The sequence below is a fragment of the Rhinatrema bivittatum genome, chromosome 1 (genome assembly GCF_901001135.1).
Source record: "Rhinatrema bivittatum chromosome 1, aRhiBiv1.1, whole genome shotgun sequence".
NCBI classification, from domain to species: Eukaryota; Metazoa; Chordata; class Amphibia; order Gymnophiona; family Rhinatrematidae; genus Rhinatrema; species Rhinatrema bivittatum.
In genome coordinates, this window is record NC_042615.1 from 687,088,392 (window position 1) to 687,102,461 (window position 14,070).

Below are 14,070 nucleotides of genomic sequence, written 5' to 3' on the forward strand. Positions count from 1 at the left end.
CTCTCTCTCTATCTCTGTACCTTTCTCACCTTCTCTGTGATCTCTGCTCTTTCTCTCCCTCTCTCTCTCCAGTGCCCTGAAACACAAACCGACAGGCCGATGCAGTAAGGAGCGGTAGGAAGAGCTGCGTTAGTGCCGGGCGCACCCGCGTTTGCCGCACGCACAGTCCGGCTCACCTACCGCTCGATACTGTATTAAAACTGCATGCAAATTCAAGCCGCGTCCAACGCGCGCCCATGAAGCACAATCCATTTTACTGTATAGGCGCTTTATACAGCGCTTATACAGTATCCTGGGTGCGCTGGTACCTGTCATTTCAACTGACAGGCACCAGGAAGTGGATCCCAACTTTAACCAAAGAAAACCTAAAATCCCCTCCTCCCGAAGCGACTGGACATGTAAAATATGTGAATAAGTGTAACCAACTTACTTTTTGTTTCTTTTTCAGCCCTTTCAGCCTTCTCTGCCGTCCTCCGGAGGGGGGAGCTGGCGGTGAAAGCGGCTTCCAGTGGCCCCCGCTGGCGAAGACGGACGAACGCACGCCCCTAGTGCACGGGCGCTCAAGCCACCGAAAGCACATGGACGGGCGTGCGTGAAGTCATGCGCTTCGCTGGCTAGAGCGCCCAAATTGATGGGCGCTCAAGCCAATGAAAGCACATGAATGCGTGTGCGTGACGTCACAGCGTACGTCACGCACGCCCGTCTATGAGCTTTTGGTGGCTTGAGCGCCCGTGCACTACGGGCGTGCGTTCGTCCGTCTTCGCCAGCGGGGGCCACTGGAAGCCGCTTTCACCGCCGGCTGCCCCCTCCGGAGGACGGCAGAGAAGGCTGAAAGGGCTGAAAAAGAAACAAAAAGTAAGTTGGTTACACTTATTCACATATTTTACATGTCCAGTCGCTTCGGGAGGAGGGGATTTTAGGTTTTACATATTTTACATGTCCAGTCGCTTCGGGAGGAGGGGATTTTAGGTTTTTAGGTTTTCTTTTGGGGGAAAGTTTGCCGTCTACCCTTAACCCTGCCTCTAATGCAGGGGTAGGGGTAGGCGGTAAATTAGCAGGTTAAACGCGCGGCTAAACTGCAGGTTAAAAAGGTGATGGTCGGGGCGCACGTTACTGAATGGGGGGAATAGCTAATCCGATCGTTTACATCTCATATACATGCCGCGGGCGGAAAGGGTTATCCGTTGATTTAAAGAAGCGATAAGGATGGGTTAAAAGGGATAGTGTATCGCAGGTTGGGCTAACGCGGCAAAATTGTGAGTAGAAAGCGGGTTAGAAGCGGGGTAACCGCGGATGCACTTTACTATATCGGCCTGCAAGCCAGTATCGTGTAGGCTCCCTTTCTGACAGGATCTGGTACACAAAGCACTTCATGCTACACTTATACCCTGAGTCAGTACAATTGTAGATGCCAGGATAAGCAGTATTTTATTATTAATGCTAAATTATGCTCCAGAAAGCACTGCAGCAAAGAAAGTATCCAGATTAGCAAATACGGTCATTGTAATAATGTAGTAGAAATACTTTTCTTACAGTTATTAGGATGGTGGCTGAAGGTACAGGATTCTCTGTCTCTCTGCCTGTCTCTCCCTCTCTGCCTCCCATGCCTCTGTTAGTTATACCCTTTTCGTCTGCACATCTGAAGCCATGATTTGAGAGAGACAAGCGATTTCCCAAAACATAGTCCTGGGAGAGAACTAACTCCCTAAAAACAGAGTCTGTGCATCTATTGTTTATTTCTACTTTTCCCACAATTGTACAGTCACGTGAAGCAGGTGTCCGTGGTGAGAGTGCTGAGTCCAAGGAGGCCTACCTTCTGAATACATCCTAAGCCTGCTTGTCAGATTTAGCTCAAGCAATCCCATGACACACCAGTATTCAGCAATAGCCAGATAAACTTACCTGGTTAAGTCTGGTCAGGTCATTGTCCTAATGTTACCTGGGTAACTTTAGTTGGGTATATTTTAGTTGGGTATATTCAGTGGAACGCTTACCCAGCTAAGTTCCACTGAATGTCTGCTCCAAGGTGTGTTCAATATGTATACATATAATCAAAGTATAGTTCTGATACACTGAGGTTACTTGTCTTCTTTTAACAACATATTCTACACATTGTTCTATGGTGTCATGTTAAATGGAATTTCTGAAAGAAATTTTTTGTACAATGAATGATGGCATCTAGCTATGTGAACCTGAGACTTACTGCAGCCTTCTTGTCACAGTGTGCCATAACAAGTTTTCATTTATCCCATGACACCACTATACATGATTTATCCTGGTGACTGCATTATAAGATACTTGTAAGAGCAAAGCTCAGATTGGACGTTTACTGTGTGACATCAGTTGCTAGTGCCTGACACCAGTAATATGCAAATGTTCATTGTTGGCAGGATCAGTATTAGACATATTGAGGCCCAGGGTAGAAATTTAGGATGGGGCTCAGCAAGTGCCAAGCATCCTGACGTTCTTTTTCAGTGATATCACTCAACCTTACTAAGGATGGTTCTTGTAGTGCTGTGGCCCCAGGCAGTTGTCCTGCTTGCCCCATCATGAGCCCCCTAAAAGCAATCCTGATTTTTGGTTATGAAATCATTAAGATGACACATGTTTTGCACTTTAAACCTCAGAAATGTTTGATCATTATTAAGACAATAATAGTGCCTTGTTAGGAAATGATTGAAGACGTTCTATAATAGAAAATGATATCATAGAAGAAGATTATTGATTAAAAAAATGGTTAATATGGAGAATTTTTTTTTTCTATTGGTTGGTTTGGCAGTTTCTTTCAGAATGCATTACAGAGTGATGGCTTTATTTTTGTTGATAGACTATTCTAGCCAGTAACAACACAAGCCTCACATTAACCCATTCTAACATTGCAGTCTGTTTTGTTTGGTGGCCCACGGGACAGCCCCGTGAGCCGCTGCAATTACCTCTGATGTCGCTCTACGCAGTATGAAATGCCACCAGCCATCGCTCCCCATGCACTCTCTTAAAGGGCCTGTGGCAGGAACAGAGCCACGGTGCCCATTGATGACATCACCAGCCATAGCCCTTCTAAGGGCCCTTCTGCCAGCCTTTCCTTCCCTCAGCAACAGGTCCCCTGGTGCTTGTTCCAGTGCTTGTTGCTTCTGTTCATTACTTGATCTTCTTTGCCTTGTATGTTGTATCTTGCCTGCCTTGTTGCTTTTGTCTTGTCCATGCCCTGCCTTTGTCTCTCTGAGCCTTTTTGCCTTTAGTCCACCTGGTTGGTCTGTCTTGTGCCTTGCCCTTTGTTTCCTCCTCTTGTCTTCCTGGTTTGACCTTAGCTTGCATTTGGACTTCATTTGACTGCTGCCTGGACTTGACCCCTCGCCTTGGATTCGACTTCGCTCTGTCTGCCGCCTGCCCTGACCTCTGGTCTGTCCTTCATTCTTGCAGTCTGCTGCCTTCCCTGACTTCTGCCTGCTCCTTGTTCCTGCTGTCTGCCGCCTGCCTTGACCTGCAGGGAAGGCGGCAGGTATAGGAGAAGCTTCAGCCAGTCCCGCCACAGGGCCCTCTGCCAGCTGACGGTGTGGGCTTAATGGTTGCTCACTAGGCGATGCCAACCACGCCTCAGCAATAAGGGTCCACACATCTGACAAGCCTTTCACAGTACAAGTTTCCATACTCTCACAAGATTTTATTGGCCACATAAATATGGACAGTAATGTCTGGACCAGATTTAAGTTTTGAGTGATAAAAATTTGAAGGGTTCAGATTTATATCTTGGGCAAATGTTGGGCAAAAAAGTGCTGGAGGCTTGTGATTACGTTTTCTTGCATGATAGTGAAATAATGCATCTTTCCCCCAAGGGATTTAATTTTCAGAAGCTACAGGAACTGAAAACAATCCATAGAAAAAATGAGGCAAGGGAAACCTCCCCCAAAAGATCACTGTTGGATTTGTACCAGAGGAATGCAAATTTAAAGATTGTACAAAAGTTCCACAGTGCTCTTCACTCATGGTTTAAAGATAGTCAAAATCTTGAAGCAAAATTGGTGGTGTTTCAAAAACTGGTCCCAAGATGGCAACATAATAAAAGCCATGCTGAGTTTGAGCTCTGCCAGGGCCGGGGGGCAACTATTTTCCTCTATTTACCAGTTAATTGGTTCTTGAAAATAAGAAATGCAAAGGTTTGGGGCGGTCTCCCCAAACCACTGAACCTTTCTGGAGATCACCAGCCAGACATCACAGAGTTAATGCAGCATTTACCCCTGAGGTCCGACGGATCCATAGTGTAGGAGCAGGGCTTAATTTGAGGTGGAATGGTCTGGAAAGCAGGGGGTTTCTTCTCTAGCCCCTTCTTTAGTCAATCTGTAGGGAAGAAGAGGAGAAGGGTTCAGTTGAAGCTGACAGAGCAGAGATCAGCCACTACTCTGCTCCCTATTTCAGGCCACCCTCCAGTTCTACAGGCAATAGGAAGGGGGAGGGGTTGTTACTGAAGCAGAAACTGCAGAGGAGAAAGACACAAAAAGATTTGAATTAGCACAAGTTTGAAACTTATAAGCAAGAGTGTCAGTCATCAAGGCTTCAACCTTGGCCTTAATGATTTAGCACTATAACTCACAAGTTTCTAACTTGTACTAATTCAAACCCTGTTTGTGTCTGTTACCCTGGCTTTAATTTGTAGTGGACAGACAATTCAGAATGTCATTCTGCCATTTTCTTTCTGGGACCCAAGGAAGTTGAGTAGAGTCTGCGTATAATTCAGTTCTGGTTCCCCCACAGAAATGGAACAGAGATGGTGCTATAAATCAGTTCCAACTCCCCTGCAGAAATGGAGTAGAGTGGGTGGTGGCGATTATCATTCCTGCCCTCCCCAAGCCCCAGAGGAATCAAATTAGAGTGTGTTGGAGCTGCTTACACTGAGATGGAGCAGCCAAGTGGCATTAACGTTTGTGCAGTTTCCTTGTACTGTTCAGGAGGGCCTGAGGAATAATGGCCAAGGTGAAAGAGACATGAGGTAAATGCCTGTCAGCCCCACTGCTTCTGCTGCTCCTGGGTGTGTCATCTTTCTAGCCAGGTTACTGCTTACTGTGCTGATGATTACAGGAAAAGAGGGGAAAGAGAATGAATGAGGGATGGTGGGCAGTAGGAGAGTGAATGAAGGGCTCAGCAGAGTGAGGGTGGGGGAAAAGCAAAAAAGTTAATGAGATACAGGGGGGCACAAATGAGTGAGGAGATCAGTAGAAGGGGAGGGCAAGGATGTGGGGAAATTGAGTGAAGAGATTGACGCTGTGAATTGTGAGGGAGAGAGAGTGAGTGAGGGGATCAACAAGTGTGTGTGAGAGGATTGGATGAATTGTGAGATACGAGTGGGGAGTCTGTAAATGAAGCAATCAGAAGAGGAAGGGAAAAAGTGAATGAGGGAAGGGAGAGTTAATGAAGATAGAACGTGTTGCTGTTTCCTTACTTCCTCCTCTGAGGAGGTAAAAAGCAGGGTGTACTTTTGAATTCCAGACCCTCCCCCCTGTTTGAGGAGGCTGAAAAGAGCAGGTGAAGCATGCTAGTTTATCTCCACACCCCCCCCCCCCCAGGGATAACCAGCTGATTCCAGCTCAAAGAAGAGACTTGAACGTTACTGGTCAAGGTGAAAGAGGAGGAGAGGTGCTGAGGGAATAATGTTCTAAGAAGGCGGAATTAATGACCATTGGGGGACTGGGTGCTCTATGACCACTGGGGGATGATGAGAATAACTTGTGAAATCATTGGGGGGCTGAGGGAACTTGGGATAGTGAGAAAGGGCCCCATTCTCTCTAAATGATGACTCCTCCTCCTCCTTACCTTAATGATCCATCCACAGCCCCCAACAATGTTCAACCCCCAGTTGTCCTTCACCCACCAATGTTTATTGAGCATTGATGGGTGAAGAATGGCTGGGGGCTTGTTAAGAGATCTTTGACTGAAACTTTGAAGCTTCCAGAGAAGGCTGTTCCTCTCCTTAGTAAAATTTACTAAAAACACAAGACTTGCTATACTGGGTCAGACCAAAGATCCATCAAGCCCAGTATTCTATTTCCATCAGTGGCCAATCCAGTTCACATGTACCTGGCAGGATTCCAAGGAGTAGATAGATACCATCCTGCTTATCCCAGTAATAAGACATGATTTCTACAACTCCACCTTAATGATGGTTTATGGACTTTTACTCCAGAAATTTGTCCAAACCTTTTTTTTAAATGCAGCTACACTAATAGCTTTCATCACATCCTCTGGCAATGAATTCCAGAGCTTAATTATGTGTTAAATAAAAACATATTTTTTCTTATTAGTTTTAAATGTATCACCTAGAAACTTCATTGTGTGTCCCCTAGTTTTTGTACTTTTTGAAAGAGTTAACCGATTAACATTTACTTGTTCCACTCCATTCATTATTTTATAGACCTCTATCATATCACCTCATAGCCATCTCTTCTCCAAGCTGAAGAGTCCTAACCTCTTAAGCCTTTCTTCATAGGGTACTTGTTCCATTCTCTTTATCATTTATCTATCTCTTGCAAGAAGGGGGAAGGTCAGAGGGGGAACTGAGTGATGAGGATTTATTTCTGAATAGTCTGGACCTTATGTGGGGGTTGCACATGTAAAAATTGCATATAAATGTGTAAGTAGCATGTATGTGCCTGTATACTATTTTATAAACTTCGGGGTAGATTTTTAAAAAAAGCGCGATCGCGTACTTTTGTTGGCGCACCAGGTGCAAACAAAAATACACTGGATTTTATAAGATACGCGCATATCTTATAAAATCCTGGATCGGCGCACGCAAGGCTGCCAATTTTGGGCAGCCGGTGCACGCCGAGCCGCGCAGCCTGCCTCCGTTCCCTCCGAGGCTGCTCCGAAATCGGAGCGGCCTCGGAGGGAACTTTCTTTCGCCCTCCCCTCACCTTCCCCTCCCTTCCCCTACCTAACCCACCCCCCCAGCCCTATCTAAAGCCCCCCCTACCTGTATCCATGGATTTACACCTCCCGGAGGCCCACCCCCGAAACGCCGCGTCCCGCCCTCAAAACGCCGCATCGTTCGGCCCCGCCCCCGACACGCCCCCTAAGAAAAACCCCGGGACTTACGCGCGTCCCGGGGCTCTGCGCGCGCCGGCGGCCTATGCAAAATAGGTGCGCCGGCGCGCGAGGGCCCTGCTCACGTAAATCCGGGCGGATTTACGCGAGCAGGGCTTTTAAAATCTGCTCGTTCATGAATATGCACTGGGAGGATAATTTTTAAAAAAACTGCGCATGGTGGAATATATGGATGTATGTGGTCTTGCATAATTTTGCTACAGTACTTTATAAAATGCATGTATCACATATGCTCATATTATAAAATATCACCTAACGAACCCACACACAAAGTTAATTAATTAACAATTACTTAAATGTTTTTTTAAATGTATATATTTTTTTACCCTCATAAACAGAAGTGAATAATTGAAAAATCTTCTTGAATCACGCTCATCACACACACTAAATGAGTCCCATGAGACTCTAGCACATACCTTTCAAAAGGTAAAAATATTTAAAGGGTGTAAGGCGATGCTTCATAAATTTTCAAAAACACCATCCCAGTGTATCATATTTGTTTTAATCATAAGCACCACTGTCCACCCAAAAGTCCTTTTTATTATTTTAACAAAAATGGGGTTCGCCATTTTTTGAAAGGAGCATCGAGCAGCGCTTTGCGAGCTTTATACAAAGTTAACAGTGCAAGTTGATATGTGTTGAGCTGAACAGTGTTCAAGTGGCACCTCCTGATGAAGAATTTCGAAACGGGGCCTTGTCAGCGACAGTTTCGCCAATGATTACACTGGATGTTGGGATCAATATTCAAAGTTAAGTGACATTTACTTTCGCTCCCTTTTTGAGAGGTGAACTTGGCGTATCGCATTTCTCTGTTTATGTGCTTGTTGCATTTTCACATGAAGATATAATCAACTAAAAAGTTCATGATATGTTTTTAAGAAAATAGTTTTTTGTTAAAATAATAAAAAGGACTTTTGGGTGGACGGTGGTGCTTATGATTAAAACAAATATGATACACTGGGATGGTGTTTTTGAAAATTTATGAAGCATCGCCTTACACCCTTTAAATATTTTTTCTTTTTGAAAGGTATGTGCTAGAGTCTCATGGGACTCATTTAGTGTGTGTGATGAGCGTGATTCAAGAAGATTTTTCAATTATTCACTTCTACTTATGAGGGTAAAAAAAATATACATTTAAAAAAACATTTAAGTAATTGTTAATAAATTAACTTTGTGTGTGGGTTCGTTAGGTGATATTATTGGGATTACCTCCACGTTTTGTGGATAGGAAGTGGTTTGCTGTCACATATTATAAAATAGGCACCTCTGTAACCCCTTCATTATTGCTGATTTTAGTTATGAATGTTAATTTTGTAAACCATTGTGATCATTACATGGAACAATGGTATATAAGATGTCTAAATAAATAATATAGGCCAATGTGCGAACACATCCAATGCAGTCAAACCACATATTTCAATGCACTGAATGCATGTACTTTGCCCACATATTTAAAAAATATACGTGTGAAGGACTTAATGTCAGCCAATTTCAAAACATGTGCACCTCAAGGAAATTAACCAGTTTAACATTTAGTCCACCAGCTCACCCACTCCTCCTCCAGATCCTTAAAACCTTCCTGGTTCTTCAGCCTGAACTCCCTCCAATCCACCCAGACCTCCTAACCAGTCATTACTACACAATAAACACATTTAATATCACTTCCACCAGATAATTAGCAGGTATAGAATTATGCTGTATGATTGATAAAATACTAGCATAAATCTCCCAAATGGTGTACCACAGCCAGTACTGAAGTAGGGCTACTTGTTTTTTTCAAACCAACACAATTTTGTTCCTTTTTGGATGCTAAGAAGGTAGGTGGCTGGGAAGTGTGGGTATTGGATGATTTGTATGTATTCTCTGTGCAGCATTATAGTTTTGAATAATGAGCTTCAATGTTAATTTTCTTTTTTCTTACTTTCCTGGATACCATCCCCTCATGGTTTTAATTCTAGGATTCCCCTGCTTGTGGACTAAGTTGAATGATGCTGATTGGTTTTCTTTTGTAAACGTGTTTCTTTCTTCTTGTTTTGCCAGTGGTATAGCTTTATTTTGATGTAATCTTTCTGAAAATGTATAAAGTAAAAAAAAAAAAAAGTGTACTGTTTCAAAATTGTGCAAGCAACTGACTCATAGGCCTTTTGCATATTTTTTTTTAGTCCAATTAAAAAAAAAATGTTAAATCTGATCTTTAATCATTGCTGATTGCCATTTGTTGTTAGGGCATTATGTTCTAAGGAGCAGATTACTAAACTTTCTGCAGGCAATCATTGGGAACCTATAAAAAAAATCTCAACTGCTCTATACAGAGCTACCCCTAAGGCCATCCTTAAGAATTTGCAAGTTTTGTGGTAGCCTGCACTGTACTTAGCAAGGACATTTTTGACAAAATCTCTCTGTGATAAAGCTGCTTGAATGGGTTCGTTTTGCTACACCACTTACAGACTGAACAAGCTGTTTCCCCATATACTTTTGTTTCAAACCTACTTAAGGGGCATGAAATCATCAGGGAATCCTTAAAAGCTATGACAAAATTACTTGATCCCACAGCAGCATTCTGATTGCTCCATATCACAATTTCCCTTGTTCCACAGTTTTGCATAGTGGATGTTATAAAACTAAAACTTTTTTCAGATAATACTATAACTAGAACTTGTAATTTGCTTTAAGTTTAGAATACAATCATCAGAACCAGAATAGAAGCCTTGCATTTCACTAATGGTAAATCATTGTCATTCCTTGTAATTCCTCCATGGGCTACTTTTGATGCTTAGGCCACTGGTTGAGGACCACAAGATCTGAACTCCAGTCTATAGTAAATGAAACACACAGAAAATGATGAAACCTCAATGTTCAGGGTTCCAACCCCATATCAGATATAAAGTTCATACGCTATGCTGACACGATAGGGCATGACTGATGAAAAGTGCTGCATTGCACTGCCACACAGTATATTTTAGGGAAGTCCTGTTTATGCCATGGAAAATAAACATCTTGTGGCACTTTGCAAAAACAGAAAAAGACACAGATTTTTGTGCCCTATATATAGAAATAAAAATCAACAAATAAATTGTAGATTATATCTTTTTATAAGGGTTAACTTGATACATTTGTGACTAGCGATGCAACATTTTTTTCTTGCCTTGCTTAACATTCTGTTTTCTGTTCTACAAATGTTGGGGCGGATTTTAAACCCCCTGCTCGCGTAAATCCAGCCGGATTTACGCGAGCAGGGCCTTCCCGCGCCGGCGCGCCTATTTTGCATAGGCCGCCGGCGCGCGCAGAGCCCCGGGACTCGCGTAAGTCCCAGGGTTTTTGGAAAGGGGCGTGTTGGGGGCGGGGTCTAATGGCGTGCCGTTTCGGGGCGGGACGCGGCGTTTCGGGGTGGGGCCGGGGCATGGCCGAGGCCTCCGGACCAGCCCCCGGGTCGGATGATGGCGCGCCAGCAGTTTGCTGGCGCGCGTTGATTTACGTCTGCTTTGGGCAGGCGTAAATCACGAAATAAAGGTAAGGGGGGGGGTTTAGATAGGGCCGAGGGGTGGGTTAGGCAGGGGAAGGGAGGGGAAGGGGAGGGCAGGCGAAAAGAAAGTTCGGAGCGGCCTCGGAGGGAACGGAGGCAGGCTGCGCGGCTCTGTGCATGCAGGCTGCCCAAAATAGGCAGCCTTGCGCGCGCCGATCCCGGATTTTATAGGATACGCGCGGCTACATGCGTATCTTATAAAATCCAGCGTACTTTTGTTGGCGCCTGGTGCGCCAACAAAAGTACGCGATCGTGTATTGTTTAAAGATCTACCTCCCCGTGTAATGTACTAAGCAGAAAATGACAGCCACATTCCACAACCGTGCTGACATTTGTTGTTGTAAAGTTCTTATAGGTTCCGCATAGATTTAAAGTTACATATTATCAGTGATATATATTGTGAAACAATGGATAAATCTCTAGTCAACTCCGACTCTGCTGCAAAGGTTTTTTTTACTTTCTTCCAACATTTGTGTTATTTGGGCAGTAAAACTGTGACTTCACCACACAGAAAAATTTACAAATTTTCATTTTAAAACCTAGTATAGTATGCAGGTCTTAGACTATTAAGAAGCAAGCATTCAAGTCTGCTGCATAAAAATCCCAGCAAAATGCAATTTTGCAAAAGGTTTTGTTACAGTTATATTATTATTATTATTAGTGACCTATAGGAAAAAAGATATCCAGGCGAACCAAGATAAAGATGGCTCTACGGTGATCTATCATGAAGACAGGACAGGCACTGTTGCCTAATCCATGTCAGATAAATCATAATGATTAAGTAACTAATAATGAATTATAAAGAATGTGTTCCTGCTCTGTAGATGGCGTATTCATCAACAGTGGTCGATCCCTTCTCCACGCTCTTTCACTGTCTAAGTCAGTGTCTCTGCTCCATCCCTGTAGTAAGTACTGCAATGGCAACCAGCCAGCCCTGACTGCATGAGACTCTTTTTACTGGGCTTTGGGCATGGTGACAGTCTTCTTTTCAGGTAAAGTCAGGACACGGGCATCTTGTTGCATTGCTACGATCTAAACATTAACTGAAAAGGGATTTTAGCCTCATTAAGTGAAAGTGCAAAGGGGCAATATCCCTATCACATCTCTCCTCCCCATATGCCTTCAGTTATCTCTTAAATAATCGATTACTGGAAAGTTTCTTTTGTATTATTATTTCTTAAAAAAATAAATCCCAGCATTGGCATTAGATCATGGCTGCTTTGCTGCCTATTTGATACTGGGCATGTCAGGTTTACAGTAGATCAGTGAAAGCCTCCTGAACCCTATCAACTTGCCTGAGAGAGCTCTGGTGTGATTGCGATCAAACACATAAGCCATGAAACCCTTTTGGTCGACTTTTGATGGAAGACTTTTTAAAAAATCAAATGAAACTAAAAATGTGGGGAAGCTTTCCAGTAATGCTAGGTATAAAAGACTAACCAAAGGAAAGTGATTTGAGGAAGAGAGATTTAGGGCTGAAGTGAAGGTAAATATTGACCCTTTCAGCTCTTGGGCAAAACAATGCCTATTACAGTAGCTGTAATAATGTCTTTCAGTACACTGGAAAATAAGAGGTAAGATTCACTAATGTACCTCTGTAGGAAAATTCCTCATAATTCACTGGAGAGGACTGTTTGTGTAGCTAGGTGTATGGTAAAATATGAAATATCGCAATATGAAAACGATTCAAATTTATTGCTAGTTTGAATTAATGGTAAAGATGTATGTACATTTTTGTCTTGCTTTCTCTTTTATAGGAATCGGTATTCTCTTGGGCAATGCTGTTTGTAAATCATTTTTGCCTCTCAAAATTTCCAACAAGCATGTCAGCATAATGTTGAACATACATCATGGTGGTGGATTTGTGTTTTAGACTCATAATCACATATGTTTATGCATTATGGAACTTCATTTGTTACTTGTGTGTTGCAGAACAAAGAGCCTACAGCTTGCCAGATCCATCAGAAGGAGAAAGGTATTGTCATTTGCCAGGGTGGATCTTTGAAACCTAGTTTTTGCTGATAGATACGCATCATATATTACACTATATCACCCTCTGGTAGTCTTCTTTGTCATTTCATTTGATATTCATTATACCAAGCCTTCCCAAACCTGTCCTGGGGACCCCACAGCCAATCAAGTTTGCAGGATATCTGCAGTGAATATGCAGGAGATAAATTTGTATACACTGGGTTTCCAATGTATGCAGATTTATTTCATGCATATTCATTGTGGACATCTTTAAAACCTGACAGGCAGGATAGTAATTTGCAGACTTAGGGGGTCATTTTCTAAGGCTCATCGCGTGTGAAAGGTCCCTTTTCATGTGTGATAGCTTGATAGGGGTGGAGTCGGGGTGGCGTTGGGGCGGACTCCGCAATGTCTTCGCTGGCAGCAATAAGGTAAGACACTTTATCATTGTCAGTATCATGCCCAATAGCACTACCTTTCACAATGGAGCTATTGGGTGCGAAAGCCGGCAGCGTTAACACCGCGATGGTGCGATGGCTGCTGGCTTTCGCAAGCCCGCCCCCCGTTTTCGCTGGATTCACCATTCTGCAATAGAATGGTGAATCCAGGCCTTAGTGTTTTAAAAAAGTTTTTTTTTAAGTCTGTGGAGAGCAAACTATTTGAAAGTGCAATATTTTCATTAAATCTTTTGCAAAAGTGGATTTCTGGCTTTGTCATTGTGTAAAAATGTGTGCTTTGCTGTGAAGGGCAAGAAAATTATTATTTTTTTAACTCTCCATTTATGCTACATACAGCTAAAAACACAAACCAGCATGTAAAGCTGGTTTGTGTTTTGTGCATAGTTTTCTGCATGAAAAATGTTATTCAAATTAATAGTTAATCAGCTATTGCAATGCAAAATCATGTAAATTTGCTCATTAACTATTAGCACATAGGTAAACTATATTTGAAATTTGCTTCACAGACTAAATTTAACAAAAAATATAATTACATCTCTATAAAGCGAAAGTTTTTGTGTTTTTTCTTTTTTGCAAAATTTAGCACAGCAAAATTTTACATGGTATTTTTGTACAGGGTACACTTGTGTGTATAGAAAAATAGTGTACAGAATCAGTAGTGTGCACACAATTTAGCACACAGAATCAGTAGTGTGCATACAATTTAGCACAATTTACTAGGTCTAAGCATGGAAAAGGGAAGTATGAATCTGTATGTATAATGCAATAATAAGTACATAACATTTCTTCCTAAATCATACTGTTATGACATACACATCCTACAAAATGCATTGTTAATCACTTGGTCCCAAGTCCAGATGAGACTCTGGATAAAGTCACTCAGACTTTAGTAATCCTTTACTGATAGAGCATCTTAATTAATTTAGCTTTGAGATCTGGGCTACTAAGGATATCTTCAAGATCAGCTGGATGTTTAGAAAACTATTCCAACTTATAATGATCCATAATGCTGTGAATGATTGG

General features: G+C 42.6%; 1 protein-coding gene across 6 annotated transcripts in view; it reads left to right on the forward strand.

Annotated features, from left to right (window-relative positions):
• The window catches only part of ARHGEF28 (Rho guanine nucleotide exchange factor 28), a 585,749-nt gene that overhangs the window by 429,742 nt on the left and 141,937 nt on the right, over positions 1-14,070 (forward strand). For 4 of the 6 annotated variants that reach the window (XM_029574889.1, XM_029574896.1, XM_029574916.1 and 1 more), the window contains 2 exons: positions 11,443-11,523; positions 12,551-12,593. In XM_029574889.1, coding sequence (XP_029430749.1) covers positions 11,443-11,523; positions 12,551-12,593 — 124 coding nt within the window. The remainder of the gene's footprint in view (positions 1-11,442; positions 11,524-12,550; positions 12,594-14,070) is intronic. The other 2 variants (XM_029574905.1, XM_029574935.1) reach the window with 1 other exon arrangement.